Source organism: Mustela nivalis, assembly GCF_964662115.1.
Source record: "Mustela nivalis genome assembly, chromosome: X".
NCBI lineage: Eukaryota > Metazoa > Chordata > Mammalia > Carnivora > Mustelidae > Mustela > Mustela nivalis.
The window spans coordinates 119088618-119105945 of NC_139040.1; the positions used below are offsets into that span (position 1 = coordinate 119088618).

Sequence of the window (17328 nt, forward strand, 5' to 3'; positions counted from 1 at the left end):
GACATCAAAATAAAAAGCTTCTGCACAGCAAAAGGAACAATACACAAAACTAAAAGGCAACCTGTGGAATGGGAGAAGATATCTGCAAATAACATATCCGACAAAAGGTTAATATCCAAAATATATAAAAGAACTTATCAAACTCAACATCCAAAAAACCAAATAATCAAATTTTAAAAACGGGCAGAAGACAAGAACAGACATTTCTCCAAAGACAACATCCAGATGGCCAACAGGCACATGAAAAGATGCTCATCATCACTTACCATCAGGGAAATGCAAATCAAAACCACCATGAGCTATTACCTCACACTTTCAGAATGGCTAAAATCAACAACACGGGAAACAACAGGTGTTGGTGAGGATGTGGAGAAACGGGAACCCTCACGCACTGCTGGTGGGAATGCAAACTGGAGCAGACACTGTGGAAAACAGTATGGAGGATCTTCAAAAAGTTAAACATAGAAATACCTTACAATCCAGCAATCGTACTACTGGGTATTTACCCAAAGAATACAAGCACACTAATTCAAAGAGATACATGCCTCCCTATGTTTATGGAAGCATTATTTACAATACTCAAGATATGGAAGCAACACAAGTGTCCATCAGTTGATGAGTAGATAAAGAGCAGTGATATATATACACAATGGAATACTACCCAGCCAAAAAAAGAATTAAATCTTACCATTTGCTATAGCATGGATGAAGCTAGAGTGTACTATGCTAGGTGAAATCAGTCCGAGAAAGACAAATACCAGATGATTTCACTCATATGTGAAATTTAAGGAACAAAACAAATGAACAAAGGACAAGGGGGGGGCAAACCAAGAAACAGACCCTGAACTATAGAGAACAAAGTGATGGTTTCCAGAGGGGTGGTCGGTGGGGGAGGATGGTGAAATAGGTGATGGGGATGAAGGAGGTACTCGTGCTGAGCACAGGATGATGTCTGGAATTGTTAAATCACTATATTGTACACTCGAAGCTAATGTAATACTATGTGTTCACTGTACTGGAATTAAAACCTTAAAAAATTTTTTTAATTTTAAAAAAAGAAAATGTGGTCTATTCATATAATGGAATATTACTCAGCCATAAGAAGGAATGAAGCGTTCATACATGTTACATTAATGAACCTCAAAAACATTGTGCTTAGTGAAAGAAGCCAGTCACAGAAGACCACATATTGTGTGATCCCATTTACATGAAATATCCAGAACAGGTAAAATTTATAGAGACAGAAAGAGAAAACAGACTACTGGTTGCCTAGAGTTGTGATAGAGGTAAGTGACTGGTGACTGCTAATGGGTTCAAGTTGTCCTTTTAGAATGTCACAAATGTTTTAAAACTAGATTATTTTGGAACAATGAAAAAAAATAAATTAAATATTTATTTTAAAAAAAGAAAAGAAGAAGAAACTAGGTTATAGCGATGGTTGCACAACTCTATAAATATCCTATCGGTGAATTAAACTGGTCAACTTCATGGTGTGTGAATTATGCCTCAACAAAGCTGTTAAAATAATTTGAGATTAACTTACTAACATAATAAAATATAATATAATATAAACTTGTTGTGGAGACATTCTTCTAACAAAGATGAAAATCCAAAAGATACGATGAAATTATATATAAAAATGTGCTTTCATAGAACTAAAGCAAAATGACAAAATATATACAATGTAACTGTAAAAATCCTCTATCCCTCATTTGCAAAGTACTCCTAAAAATTGATCAGAAAATGACAAACAACCCAATGTAAAATGGAGGAATAATACAAATAGGAAATTCAAAGAAGAGAAAAATGCAATGCCCAAAAACATAAGATAGGCAAAAGTGCTAATTAAAACAATGAGATTTACCATTTTGATCCAACAGCTTGGCAAAAATCAAGAAGTGTAGTAATATCTGAGACTGACAAGGATGTGGAAAAGTTGGTATGTTGTTTTTCAGATTGTTAATTGTTAAAACTCTTTTGGAGTATCCAGCAAAATTTTAAACCATAAATCTATAAACTCCACATTTTGAAATTTTGTGTTAAAAAAGTACTAAAACTTATGGCTATATGCATGCACGTGTGTGTGTATGTATGTATGTATGTATACACACACACACACACACGGAGAAGTATTTGTTCTATACAACATTGCTTTTATTTTTTTTTATTTTTTTAAATTTTTTATTTTTTATATACATATATTTTTATCCCCAGGGGTACAGGTCTGTGAATCACCAGGTTTACACACTTCACACAACATTGCTTTTAAGTGCAAAACCCTGGAACCAAGCTGGATGGCCTTCAATTGAGTAAGATTTTGTCACTCTATAATTTTTATGGCACCTCTACTAGAAAGATTGAGTTAGAACTACGTGTATTCACTTGGAGTAATGTTCATGATATCATCTTTAGAGAAAAAGTCAGTTGTAGAGTGTGCTGTGTGATTCTATCTTTGTAAAAAAAAAAAAGTTTGTATGTTGCAGACTGCCTTTCTCCGTCCCCTCTGGGATCTGCACTGGATGAGGGAAAGGACTTCTGCCTATTTTGTTCATTGCTCTATCGTCTGTGCCTGGTACAGTGTATGACAGATACACAGGAGGTGCTCAACATTTTTTAAATTCGATGAACATAATGGTTTGTTTATTCTTGTAGAGCAAGAAAAGGGAAGAAATGTCCACTCTGGGCTATCAATTTCAGCTGCCTCTGGGAAAAAGGATCATTAAGAAGGAGGGGGAGAGAAGATCATTAGCACTTTCTGTATACATCTTTGTTTGGTCTCACTTGTCAACAACAAACATACTCGTTTTATAATGAAAACGTCTTAAAAAGATCACGTTGAATGGGGAAAAGGAAGATAAGCTACGGAGGCCATCACACGGAGAGACACTCAGCTCTTGTCAATCTACGCTTCAGGGTAGAAAAGCGACCAAGAGGCAAGAACACACAGGGCTGTTTGGGGGACAGGGAGGGCTTTCGGGTATGGGAGCAGGTGGATGTGGGGACCTTCTTTTCTTTACATTCAGTTAGAGGCTGCTCCTAGACACTAATGGCTTTACCCACTTAAAGAGACATATGAATTGAAAATTGCTCCTCTTGGCTTCAAATATGAATGCATTCACTGCTTGGTGTCTGGACCTAATTCTATTGTGTTTATACTAATGAGTGACCAGTAAGGAGTTGTCTTCACTCTCATGGCTGCTCTTAGTCACTCTGGGCTGGTTCTACTGGGTCACCAGTAGCAGCGCTCAGAATTCTCCTTGGAGCATACATACCTTTGGTAAAGAGGCCTCGAGCACGTTGCCCTAGTTACTTGGTACTGGAAAAATCGAGGGGTCATATCACAACACAGTTTGATGTAAGCTCCTCGATTGCTGCCTTCTTCATAATAATTAGAAGCAGAAAATACCGTAACAACCTGATTAAAGAAAAAGAGGGCCAGGTTCGCGTAGAGTTAGTTCTCAAAACATCCTTCAGTAAAGGCAGAAATAGCTCCATTCCTAAAAAAGCAAAAAGCAAAGTTCCAAATCCATACAAATGACCCAAGTCTGACAGGATTTTCTGTGATTCCACTGAAGAGCGACAAGGCTTCAAAATCAGTGTTCACGGGAACACGAACTTCCAGTCACTCACCCTCGTAGGGCGTAGCCTTGCGATCCTGTGTACAATTCCAGTTCCGTACCTTAGAAATCTACTTAACGCTTGGTTTTGCAAATTCTAATTTTCCAAGCTGGTAATGCCTTTGCTTTCTTTCCTTGTGATACTTGAGTGTTCAAAATAAAACTCCTCTACTATCAGTCTTTCTCTTTTGCTCCAAGTTGACTGATGTAGAGGGCTTGGGGCCCTGCACAAAACCAGTCCTTCAAGGGCAGAGAAAGTAGTGGCCCCAATACAGAGTGGCCAGGACCACTCTGCTGGGAAGGAACCAGCCCTGGGGCCATGGAGGGGGAGATGGCAGGGTAACCCTGGTCGTGGACAGGAGCTTGGGCCCAGTACAAAGAACCCTTAAAGAATACTTGCCTTCACTATCTCACAACCTGAGCAGGAGCCAAAAATGAACTAATGGGAGTTAAGAAAAGTGAAAGCCTTGAAACAGAGATGCCACATGGTTTGGTATTCTGTTTTATTTATTGTTATTCTCTGGTAGAAAAGGGACATCCCAAGACAACCTGGAATGAGGAACCCGCTCCTCAGCCCTCTTCTGGCCTTACCAGACACCATGGAAGGAGCCCAACACGCTCCACTTTAGCGTCCGCAGCTACACTGACCACAGCGGGCGACTCGCTAGAGCTCACCTGCTCAGTGAGGAGAAGCGAGGCGGGTTTTGTGGCTCTGCCCTGCACAGGGCAAGTACAAAAGGTGAAGGAGAGCCAGCCAGACTCACGGCTGCCTTTGACGGGCTCTGTGAGGGTAAGTACCTTCTCCACTGCACTGCACCAGAAAGCCACCTTTTGATCAATAAAGAAGGCAGCCTGTCTGTGGGTGCACTTAGAGCTACGTGTCAGAATTTCTATCTCTGGGATTCAGGAAGGTCAGGGAAATAAGCCAAATAGCTCTTCGAGTAAGGCACACTGAGGCCCCTTCAGATAACCTGTGTGAACCTCGTAGTCTCCTGTTTCTATGTACCAAAGCGTGGCCTCCTGTTTTGGTCCCGAGGAAGTCACCTTCCCATGAGCCTCTAGGTAAGATGCATCCTGGGAAGAAAAACTGCCTGGGGCGAGGCTGTGTGTGGCGCTGTCACCACCGCCGTCGGCTTACCTTCCCGTCATGGCAGATTTCATACCCTTCGGGCTTACATTCATGAGACCTGATCAGCATCTTCAACTGAAACTTATTAAGAATCTTGGAGGTGATATCTGGTCCGAAATAGCAGCCTCCACCGCGACTTGTGTTTGGGTAACAGCCTCTTTTGCCTCTGGGATCACTCCACAGAATATCGATAACCTTTGGGCAACAAACCAGATTAGGCCGCTATTCATAAGCGAGAGTCTGTCTTTCTAGATTCCAGCTTATTTGCCAGAAGTATTAACCCAAGTGATCCCAGACTCTGTTCCTCGTTCCTCCTTCAAACTTGGTGTGGACTCATCTCCTCCATGAATCTTTGCCACAATACCTGTAATGCCCACAGTCACCGCAATCGCTGTCCACTCATTACCAATGACCAGCGCAGCCAGACTCCATAATCACAAAGAGTCAGCCCTTGCTATTTTTGGTCTGTCTTCAGAAATCTTTTTTTTTTTTTTTTTTTTTGAGGAGTTTATTTATTTATTTGACAGAGAAAGAGATCACAAGTAGGCAGAGAGAGGGGGAAGCAGGCTCGCCGCTGAGCAGAGAGCCCGATGCAGGACTCAATCCCTGAGATCATGACCTGAGCCGAAGTCAGAGGCTTAACCCACTGAGCCACCCAGGCGCCCCGTCTTTAAAAATCTTATCGTGATCATTTCACAATTGCTGAATCTACCAAGGTCTTTTCTCTTTCTCTTTTTAAAAAAATTTTTGTTTATTTATTTGAGAGAGAATGAGAGTGACAGAGCACAAGTGGGGGGTGGGGGAGAACAGCAGAGGGAGAGGAAGAAACAGGCTCCCCGCTGAGCAGGGAGCCCAGTGTGGGGCTCAATCCCAGGACCCTGGGAAAATGACCTGAGCTGAAGGAAGACACTTAAATGACTGAGCCACCCACGTGCCCCTCAAGGTCTTTTCTCTTAAAAGAGCTACACTGTCATGTTCCAAGGAGAAAACAGTTCCCCACAGAGAACACACATTAGAGGTTCTTAATATGTTCAAAGAGGTAAGGTAGGTCTCCCAGCTGTGCCTTTGGCCCTGGTTTTTGTCCTGTTGAGCAGATAGCATGAGGAAGACTTTCTCCCAGCACAAATATAGACAAGTGTTCATCCGAGAGTACTTCCTAAGTCATCTCCTTTCCTTTTTGTCCCGTTCATAGAAACATTCTCAGTTCCACTGACTGGTTTCCACAATGTGTCTTCCTAAATCTACAAGTATTTTATTATCATAACATTTCCTTTTGGGGCTGAAAGAGGAAAACACAGCCTACATGATGCCCAAGACTGAAGATCCAGGTTTCTAAGAATATTTTTTATTGTTCTGATCTACATATAATGTTTCTTTATCTAAACTCCTACAGGCATTAAAGCAGTAGTGAGAAAAACTAGCTTTGTCACTAAAGCTGTGCAGCCTCGAGAAAACTCTCTGGGTCTCAGTTTCCAGATCTTTAAAAGTGGGGGTTTGGGCCAGGTGACTTGTAAAGTATCTCAAAGTTCTAACCGAGTATGATTCTAAGAGTCTGTCTTTTCCCTGTTTTTGTTCTGCAGGCTTGAAGGACCACGCATTTTAAGTTCTGCACTTAACCCTGGCAAGTCCAAGTCAGGTCTTAACAAGAGAACCAGAAATGGTTGTCCCAGTAAACTGGACTGTACACCCATTTATAGGTCTGATATTGAAGGGGAGCTAGAAATAAGTGAGGAAGAAGACAGTGAGGTGGAGAGAAGCGCAGAACTGGTAGAAGAACTTTGGAATAAGCACCTGGTCAGAGCCTGTAGCAACCCTCCATCAGGCATGAACCAGACACTTGGGGAATTTTTGATGATTGACAGCAGTGAGAGCTAAAACCCCCCAAAGAAGATTCAGACCAGGATTCTCTTTCCTCCCCTACTGAATTCCAACACTGGCACAATCCTACCCTACAAATAAATAAAATGGAGCCCATTTACCTTGGTGGTGTTTATGACAAAACAAACACTTGTATTGGCATATCTGGCTCTTACACCATAAATTCATGTTTGGGGGTCCTGATTTGACCTTTAGTATAAGGAAGGCAGAAACATGGAACACAAGAAATTGTGTTTTATAAAGAGGGGATTCAGTTTTAAATTCTCGCATGAAATGTGTCATTTATAGCCAAAATTAGCCCCTGGAAAACCTTTTAAATTACCCTTAATGTGCACTACATGATTTTATACACTAATATGGATGTGAGAATATTTTATATAAGTGAGAGTGTACAATGGGATAAATAAGCTTTATGACAATACAATTTTACATACTTTTCTCCTTTTTGTCATATACATGTAGTCTAAATGTACATAAATTCAATGTATGTGATGGATTCTACTGAACTAGAATAAGCACTGACCAAAGAGTTAGTTCCTCAAGCATCCCCTGTGTCATATTGGGCAAATCATTGAACCTATTTGAGCTTTAGTTGGCTCATCAATGAAATGAGAAAGATATAACAAACAAACATTCATTTTTCTTTGACTCAAAGTCAAAGGGGGTATGAGTTTTATAGAGATGAATGTCTTCAGAATTATCCATTCCATGAGTTTGCATTTGTTTTCTGTCTAGAATTCATTCACCTGACTCTGTTGAGCCAGACTGTGGCTATAATACAGATTTGATCCTGAGATCCTTTGTTGGTGAAAACAAATTCCTCTGTAGAGACAAGTCTCTTTCCTTCCAACAACATCCTCTCCTCTGAAATGCAAAGGCCTTGTGAGTGGTAAGTGCATGAAAGAATAGTTATTTACAACATTCTTTCCTGAAATTTTTCAGACCAAAAACTGGGAAAGTTTTACTGAATGACAGTTTTTATAGGTCCTGGTCAACAAAAATCTATTCGTGTCTCAGCCTTTAAACCTCCTAAATCCAAAATAAATCCAGCAAGAAGTGCCCTGGGCTGTCTGCGGCTCTGAATAATCCAGTTGCCAAAAGTATGTCTTGGGGGAGAGTTAATAGCTCCGAAAAGATGTATCTAAATGCTTCATTTCTAAGACACTAAAGCTACAGAGTAACTCTTCTTTTGTATTTTCCCTCCGTGATGTGTCCTCCTTCCAGCTTTGGGACATGTCTTTGGAAAAGCTGTGCTCAACCCAAACCTTCCAGCCAAACCGAAACTGCTTTAGATGCCTACTCCTTGCTTCATTGCTGCCCTGGATAAGCAGACACTGACGCAGTTCATTTTCTTATTGAGACCCCCCAGCACTCCGAAGTCGTATTTCCCTTCGGAAAAGGTGCATGGGCGTTAAAGGTGGACCAGGAATCCATCCTCCCCTGTGGCTCAGTGACTAGCCAAGTGAATACAAACAAGCCATTTCCCTCTCGGGAGCCTGCGCGAGGAGGCCGACCACCCTATCTAAAATTACAGCTCTGCCCTCCGCCTCCGGTTCTCCTGATTCTCCCAACCTTGTTCTGGTTTTAATTGTTTTCTGTAGAACTTCCCACTTAACAAATTATATAACTGACTTGCTTTTTGTTATATTATTATTTAACTCCTCCCCCTAGAATGTAAGCTTCAGGAGGTAACAGACCTTTGGTCACTGACATTCTCCAAAGTCTAGAACAGTGCAAGTGTTGAATAAATACTAAATGAATATTAAATGTTGAATAAATACTAAATAAATATTAAATGAGTGAATTAAGAGAAAAGAGTCACTCAGGAAATAAATAATTAAAATTATTTTTTAAACCTCTCTGGTCTTCTTGTTGCAAGTCGGTCCTAAAGGAAGGGTATCACGCTCGTCTCTATACAGTGACATAGCTCTGAGTATGTAGATGCCCCACATATCAGTGAACATAAGATAAACCTTAAATTATAGCACTCTGCCAAGAATCATGCACTTCTGTGAGTAGGGGACAAATAAGGAGCCTATGACCTTTATTATAACATAGCTCATAGCTATTGAGTAATAAAGTATGAAATCTGGTTTTCTCTGAAATTTCAACTCTAGCTAACTAAAGTATGCATGCCCACTTTGTACCAGCAACTGAGAGGAAAAAACATAAGGGTACAAGGTGAAATTATTAAAATAATGGGAATGAGATTCTGGTCCATTTTACCCTAAGATCCAGCGATGTACACGGAGTCGGCAAGATGCCTACACGTCTCTACCGTTGGGGCGGCGGGAAGTTCTGTTACAGAATCATGATCCCCAGTCTCCTCCCTCCCCTTTCTTAAGACTCAGTCTCTCTAGAATTCTAACTTACCTAGGCTTCCAGAGGCCAGAATTTTCTTTTTGTGCAACTCCAATCTCTTTGGCATCATCTTTTTTATTCACCATCCTCGAAGTGCTTGTTCTAACCTTTGGTCTTTGGAATTTGGGTCTCAGAATCTAAGTCGGTATCCTTTACTACTTGCTATAGGTGGTCTCTTGTACTTCTCTATTTTTTTTTTAAAGATTTTATTTATTTATTTGACAGAGGCCACAAGCAGGCAGAGAGGCAGGCAGAGAGAGAGAGGGAAGCAGGCTCCCTGCTGAGCAGAGAGCTCGATGCGGGGCTCGATCCCAGGACCCTGGGATCATGACCCAAGCCGAAGGCAGAGGCTTTAACCCACTGAGCCACCCAGGCGCCCCTACTTCTCTATTTTTAAATTCTTTGGATGCACAAGCTGTTGATGAATTCTATTCCTCTCTTCCTACCTCTTCTCCTTCCCTCTCCATCTCCCCACCTCTCTCTCTCTCTCTTCACTGATTAGAAGATATTTTACAACAGAAATCACATTTCAGTCAACACTTTCAGCAGTCAAGGTATAAGAGTACAGAGTCAAGAAATAGAGGCTTCTTAGAGGTAAGCAATCAGAAGAAAGCTGATGGTTCCACGATACTAGTAGCAAGAGTGGACCAGACCTAAGTTTCACCGACAGAATCAGGGAAAGGGGCAGATGAAAAGAGCCTCAGAGGGTCAGAATAAGCCTCAAGGATTGTACCACCCTGCAGCTGCAAAGGAGAAGGACTTTAATAGGATCAGATTGTGGAGCTATTCCTGAGCCCTGGGGCATTGTTAAGAACAATAGCACAATTAGCCAGCAATTAGTGAAGACCAACAGCTGCTGATACAAGTAGTTGTCTGATACAAATAGAGGCAGGTGCACCAAAGCTTAAGAGGGAAATCAGGGAAAGAGACCATAAAAGAGAGCCTACCTAAAACTACAATGACTGCATGCCCACTCCCCCCACCCCCACCCTGGCTGTCAGGGAAACTGTGCATGCTCCAGGCGGCTGGCTGAAGAGTGCTATCAGAGGCTACACACTGAGAGGTCCATCACAGACTTCACTGACCTAGTCAAGTCAAGCACTAAACAAATGAGTGAAAACACAAATGGGAATAACTATCTAGAGTTACTACAATATATTACTTAAAATGCCCAGTTTTCAACAAAAGAGTTATAGGACATGCAAAGAAAAAAATACACAAGGAAAAACAAGCAGGCAATAGAAATCTCCTTTGAGGAGAATAGGTGTTGACTTAGCAGACAAAGATTTCAAAGCAACTATTATAAATATATTCAAAGACAGATATATATATAGATATATATATCTATATATATATCTGTCTTTGAATATATAGCACTCCACTTAACAGGAATCGAATATATTTTCTTCTCCAGAGCACATGGAGCATTCTCCAAGATAGACCATACACTATCCATAAAAAAAGCATCACTATGTTTTCAAAGGATTTAAATCATATAAAGTATGTTCTCCAACCAAAATTGAATTCAAGTACAAAGCAGTAAGAGAAAGAAATATGAGAAATTCCCAAATATGCAGAAACTAAATAACATGCTGCTAAATAATGTATGTGTTAAAGAAGAAATCACAAGGGAAATTAGAAAATACTTACAGATGGATGAAAATGAAAGCAAAACATGGCAAAACTTACAGGATGGAGCTAAGGTAGTAGTTACAGGGAAATTTATAGCTTCATTATAAAAGGCAAGTGATCTCAAATTAATGACATTACCTTTCACCTTAGGAAACTGGAAAAAGAAGAGCAAACGAAATCTAAAGCAAACAGAAAAAAGGAAATAATAAAGATTAGGGTAGAAATAAATGACAGAGAGAACAGAAAATAATAAAGGAAGTCAATAAAACCAAAACTTGGTTTTGTGAAAAGATCAATAAAATTAACAAACCTTAGTGAGACTGACCAAGGAAAAAAAGAGACTCAACTGGCTAAAATTAGGAATGAAAGAGGTGACAGCACTACCGACTCTATGTTTATTTAAATGTATATATATTACAAACAACAAGATAAATTAGATGAAATGGACAGATTCCAAGGAAGAGGAACTATCAGGACTACCAATATACAAACTACTCAAGAAGAAATAAAAAATCTGAATAGAACTATAGCAAGAAAGAAGACTAAGTTGGTAATTTTTAAAATTCCTACAAAGAAAAGCCCAGGCTCAGGTTATTTCACTGATGAATTCTACCAAACATTTGAAGAAAAATTATCAGTCCTTCATAAACTCCTCAAACAAGTGGAAGAGGACCTAATGCTTCCCAACTCATCCTATGAGGCCAGTCTTATGCTAATACCAAAGACATCACAGGAAAACTACAGAACACTCTTATGAATATAGATGTAAAATCCTTTTAAAAAATTAGCAAACTGAAGTGAGCAGCATATAAAATGGATTACACACCATGACTAAGTGGGATTTGTCCCAGGAATGTAAGGTTGGTTTAAATCAATCAATGTAATACGCCATATTGATAGAATAAAGAGCAAACCCCATAAGATCATCTTAATAGATACAAAAAATCATTTGACAAAATCTAACACTCTTCCATAATAAAAACATTCAACAAAGTATGCACAGAAGGGAACCTCCTCATGATGAAGGGCAGCTAATATACTTAATGGTGAAAGATTGAATGCCTTCCTCTAATATCAGGAATAAAAAAAGGATGTCTATCTACTCTCACCACTTCTATTCAATGCTGTACTGGAGGTTCTAGACAGGGTTATTAAGGAAGAAAAAGAAATAAAAGGCAGCCAGTTTGGAAAGGAAGAAGCAAAATTATCTCTATTCACAGATAACATGCTCATGTATATAGAAAGTCCCAAGGAACCACTAAAAATCATTAGGATGAATAAACAGGCTTATCAAGGTTCATAACATGAGATCAGTATACACAAGTCAACTGTATTTCTAAAGGTAATTTAAAAAACAATTCTGTTTTACAATAACATCACTTGAGCAAAACAAGTGCCTCAGTGTACATTATTAAAAACATTGTTGAAATTAAAGATCTAAATACATGGAAAGACATTCCATATTCATGGATCTGGACTCCAGGATCATGACCTGAGCTGAAAGCAGTCACTCAACCAACTAAGCCACCCAGGCGCCCCCGGTCAAAACAATCTTGAAAAAGAACAACAAAACAAAGAACTCACATTTTCCAGTTTCAAAACTTTCTACAAAGCTACAGTATTCAAAACTGTGTAGTGCTGATGTAAGGATAGACATATAGATCAGGGAGTAGAATTAAGAGTCTAGAAATAAACGTTCATATTTATGGTCTGTTGATTTTTGGTAAAAGTGCCAAGAAAATTCAATGAGAATAAGTGGTATTGGAATAACCAGAGATCCACATGTGAAAGAATAAAGTTAGACCCCTATCTCCCAGCATACACAAAAATTAACTCAAAATGGATTACTCAAATGTAAGTGCTTAATCTATAAAATTCTTAGAAAAAAATATAGCAATAAATCCTCATGACTTTGGGTTAGGCAAAGGATTCTTAGATAAAACCCCCAAAACACAAGTAAAAAAACCAAATATTAGATTTCATCAAAATTAAAAACTTTGGTGCTGCAAAGAGAAGGAAAAGATAGCCCACAGGATAGGAAAGAATATTGGCAAATAATATATCTGATAAGGAATTTATATCCAGAATATATGAAGAACTCTTACAAAGCGATAATAAAAAGATAAATAACTCAATTTTTAAAATGAGCAAAGGATCTGAATAGATATTTCTCCCAAGATATACAGATGGCCAATTAGCACACGAAAAGATGCTCAACATCATTAGAGAAATACCAAAACCACAACAAATCAAAACCATAATAAGATTCAACCTCACACCCACTAGGACAGCCATAATCAAAAGGAGAGACAATTTTTTAGTGAGAATGTGAAGAAATTGGAACCTTCATACATTGGTAATGGAAATATAAAATGGCGCAGCTCCTTGGGAGAACAGTTTGGAAGTTTCTCAAAATGTTCAGCTTAGAATTATCTTATGACTGAGCAATTCCATTCTCAGGTATATACCAAAGAGAAATGAAAACCTAGGCCCACAGAAAAACTTTTATGTCAGTGTTCATAGCAGCATTATTCATAATAGCCAAGAAGCAGAAACAACTCAAATGTCTACCCACTTATGAATGAATAAACAAAATGTAGCATATCCACACAACGAAGTACAACATGGATGAACCTCAAAACATTGGGCTGAGTACAAGAAGCCAGGCATATTGTATGGGTCCATTTCTATAGCATGTCCAGAATAGGCAAATCTATAAAGACCAAAAGTAGATTAGCGATTGCCTAAGGCTGGGGGAGGGGGTGATTGGCGAGGGAAGGGGGAGTGACTAGTAATAGGTATGGAGTTTCTTTTTCAGGTGATGAAAACGTTCTAAAGATCGTCATGACAGTTGCTCAACACTGTAAATATACCAAAACCACTGAATTATATACTTTAAATGCAAGTCTATCTCAATGAAGCTATTAAAAGTATAGTGATGAATTCAGAAAGAAGAGTTTGCTTATAAAGGTAAGTCACTTGTTATGGATCTAAGGGACAGCATCATCAATGCGGCATCTTCACTGCCACTTTGGTGAACACTTTGATACCTACCTGTTCCCATTCATGCTTTGGTAACTGTTCGGAAGGGGATTCATTTGTTTTGACTTCCCGAGGTACAACATTTGCACCTGTTTTAGTTTTCTTCAAGTCAGTATCATGGTCTTCATTTACGGAAATTGGTGGCATCAGCACAGATTTCATCTACAAAACAAATTCATACTTTAGCTAAACCCTGTGCTTCATGTGCTGCCGGCAGAAACTCCAGTGGCCACTGCCTCTCTGTCTCTATTGCTGTGCCTCAGCTGATGAAGAAGGTGTGTTTTTCCAGGCCACTTAGGATCAGAATACTTTGCCCAGCTCCTCCCTAAAGTTCCACGCCACCATTTTCTCCTGGGAGTGCTGCTAGCCATCCTTTCTCCTACCCCCTGCCAGGGAGCTGAAAGAATTCTAAACTAGAATCTCAGACTTATAGAATCTTCCTTCTCTGTTCCTCTGCACTGACAGCCCCACCAGCCTACCCACCTTACAAAATGCCTTTGATGAGCCTAGAAGTTGGTTGTCATCAGGTTTCCCCCAACCCTACTCCCTGCTGCCATTAACAACCATACCACGACAGCCGGCATAAACCCCGAAGTGTGGTCATCCCTACCCTTAGAGGGTCCTAAGGGATGGGAAAGCGGAGAAAACGGGAAAGGTATAAAATTGGACCTGAAAATCTACTTTTGCTTTTCATTTGGTAGAGTTCCAAAGTCTTAAACCTTCTACTTTTGCTACAGTTCAACTGTATTTAATACAAGTATGTGCTGCCAATTCAACCTCATTCTAGGAGGGGTAGAAGACACAAAAAGTACACAAGTCAGATTTCTATCTTTAAAACCAGGCTTATGAGTGGGTGGAATGATGACCCCCAAAGGAGGTAAAATTTGTTTTCCTGGGAAAACTCCTGGCCTAAAAATTTCTCCCCAAGGGGTGTCTTGGTGACTAAAATTCAACCCTCGGTTCCAAGTATCAGGAAAGAGAGGAGAGAGTTGGAGGGAGAGTGCTTTGTGTTTAGAGCTTACTCTATGCTGTTTTCTTCACCTAAATAATTATATTTAATCCTCCTAACAATTCAATATAGTAGGTGTTTTTAGCTTCCATGCACAGGGGCAGAAACCAAGGTTTCAAGACCTTTCATACCCACTCACCCAGCCAGGAAGTGGCAGAAGTAGAATGTAAAGCTAGCTTTGGCTGTCTGATGTCAGAGCTTCATGAATTTTACTAGGTCAAGGTGGCTCTCACCCTTTGATCTTCACAGAGAGAGTAACAGCCATTCCAGAGACATGCTCTTTTTTTTTTCTTTTTTCCCAAGTAGGCTCCACAACCAGCATGGAACCCAACTTAGGGCTTGAACTCATGACCCTGAGATAGAGACCTGAGCTGAGACCAAGAGTCAGAGGCTTAAACAACTGAGCCACCCAGGCGCCCCAAGCCATGCTCTTCATAGCTCAGAAAGCTCTAGAGAGGGCTGGCTGCTCAGGCTCCCTTCAGAAAAGGGTAAGTTTTCGATCAGATCAATTGTAGTGGCTGCCATGGCTGATGAGCGCTGCTGTCGCATGGCGGGTGGTGGTAGAGCACGGCACTCCTGCTGCGTGCTTGACAATACCTGACCGACTGAAACATCATGTTCCCTCACTCTTGCCTAGAATCACGTCCACTCGTTATGTCAAACTGACTATCTTGATCAAAATGTTTTACTAGCTTGACTATTTGCTGATACCATGAGAAAGAAGCCTTCAACACGGGGTGACCTTAAAATTTACTGCAGTCAGAATACTGAGAGTAAATGGAGGCACTATTAACAATTACCAGAACAACAGGTACAAGCCAGGAGATATGTTCACGGTTGGGTGAGGTTGGAGAGGAGGGATGTAAAATCACCACAGATTCAGGAAAGGGGTGGTAAAGATGTTTCTATCCAGTTTTGTCTTCAGTCTTCCCTACTTTGGTCTTAAATGTCTTGGGACACAGCCAACAAACACTGATTAAGTATTCACTACATCATCTGAAGGGGCACATACACCCTAATGTTTATAGCAGCAATGTCCACAATAGCCAAACTATGGAAAGAAACTAGATGTCCAACAACAGATGAATGGATAAAGAAGATGTGATATATATATATACACATATATATGTATATATATATACTGGAATTCTATGCAGCCATCAAAAGAAATGAAATCTTGCTATTGCAATGACATGGGTGGAACTAGAGGGTATTATGCTTAGCGAAATAAGTCAATCAGAGAAAGACAATTATCATATGATCTCCCTGATATGAGGAAGTTGAGAGGCAATGTGGGGGGTTTAGGGGGTAGGAAAGGAATAAATGGAACAAGATGGGATCGGGAGGGAGACAAACCATAAGAGACTCTTAATCTCACAAAACAAACTGAGGGTTGCGGGGGCAGCAGGGGCGCGGTAGGGAGAGGGTGGTTGGGTGATGAACACTGGGGAAGGTATGCGCTATGGTGAGTGCTAGGAAGTACAAACCTGGCAGTTCACAGACCCATACCCCTGGTGCTAATAATACATTATATGTTAATTTTAAATTTTTTAAAGAACATAGATTATAAAAAAGTAAAAAAACAAAAAGTATTCACTGCATCTTCGGTGCTGGACTTATATCAGTGAATGAGAGAAGCAGGGGAGGATGGTAAGTAGTACCCCAATTCTACACTCAGTTCTGGTAACTGTTATGAAGGATATGTACAAGGGACTTGAGAGCAGATAGAAGCGGACCTGACGTAGTCCGGAGGTCATGGAAGGCTTTCCAGAGGAGGAGGTCCATTTAAGCTGATATTAAAAGGATGAGAAGTTAGCAATAATACTATCTTTCATATGTATATAAAGTGATAAGGGTTCCAGAAACTCAAGGTGAAGAGGGGTCACACTTCTGTCTATACCAAATTGAATTCCAGCTCTGGACTCTACTTGTCTGGATTGGTTGGAAGTTGACTCTCAGTCTTGGAGGGGTGAGGGTTCAGGCTTCTCACTAGGACCGTATCCGATCATCTGGTTCTGGAGCTGCTATTGGTCCTCAGGCTCACAGGGCACATCCTATGCCCCGGTCTGCGGGCTTTGCCTGGGCCCTGGTACAGGACCCAGATAATTCCAGTCACTTGGCAAGACCCAGCCGGAGCCCTTTGCTAAGTATGGGAGCTTTACAGGCCACACCCAGTCTCTTCCCTTAGAGGTTCTGTCCCTGTTCTTGCTCTGCTTCTGTTGTACTGAATCTGATTACTCAGTTTAAAACATTTCCCCCCAAAATACCCTGAGCCATTTGGAGTATAAGAGAAGTCATAGCAATTCAGAAATAAATTGCTCTATGATTCCATCTATGTGAGACACCCTGCGTAGTCAAATTCAGAGACAGAAAATAGAATGGTGGTCAGCAGGGGCTAGGAAGAGGGGAGATTGGAGAGCTGCTGCTTAATGGGTAGAGTTTCAGTTTGGGAAGATGAAAAATTCTGGGGATGGATGGTGGGGATGATGGCACAACAATGAGAATGTACTTAATGCCACTGAGCTCTACACTTAAAAATGGTTAATTAAAGTGGTTCATTTCATGTTATGTATATTTTACTACAACATTAATCAGAAATTTTAATTTTAAAATATCAGGATTCTTCACTTTTAGAAACTATATGAAATGCCAACAGTTCC

The 17328-nt window shown here is 40.2% G+C and overlaps 1 protein-coding gene across 3 annotated transcripts in view; it reads right to left on the minus strand.

The window, feature by feature from the left end:
• Nucleotides 1-17328, minus strand: part of PPEF1 (protein phosphatase with EF-hand domain 1) — a 113482-nt gene that overhangs the window by 18606 nt on the left and 77548 nt on the right. For all 3 annotated transcript variants that reach the window (XM_082718378.1, XM_082718376.1, XM_082718377.1), the window contains 3 exons: nt 13672-13821; nt 4756-4941; nt 3273-3415 (listed from right to left, as the gene is read on the minus strand). In XM_082718378.1, the coding sequence (XP_082574504.1) occupies nt 3273-3415; nt 4756-4941; nt 13672-13821 (479 nt within the window). The remainder of the gene's footprint in view (nt 1-3272; nt 3416-4755; nt 4942-13671; nt 13822-17328) is intronic.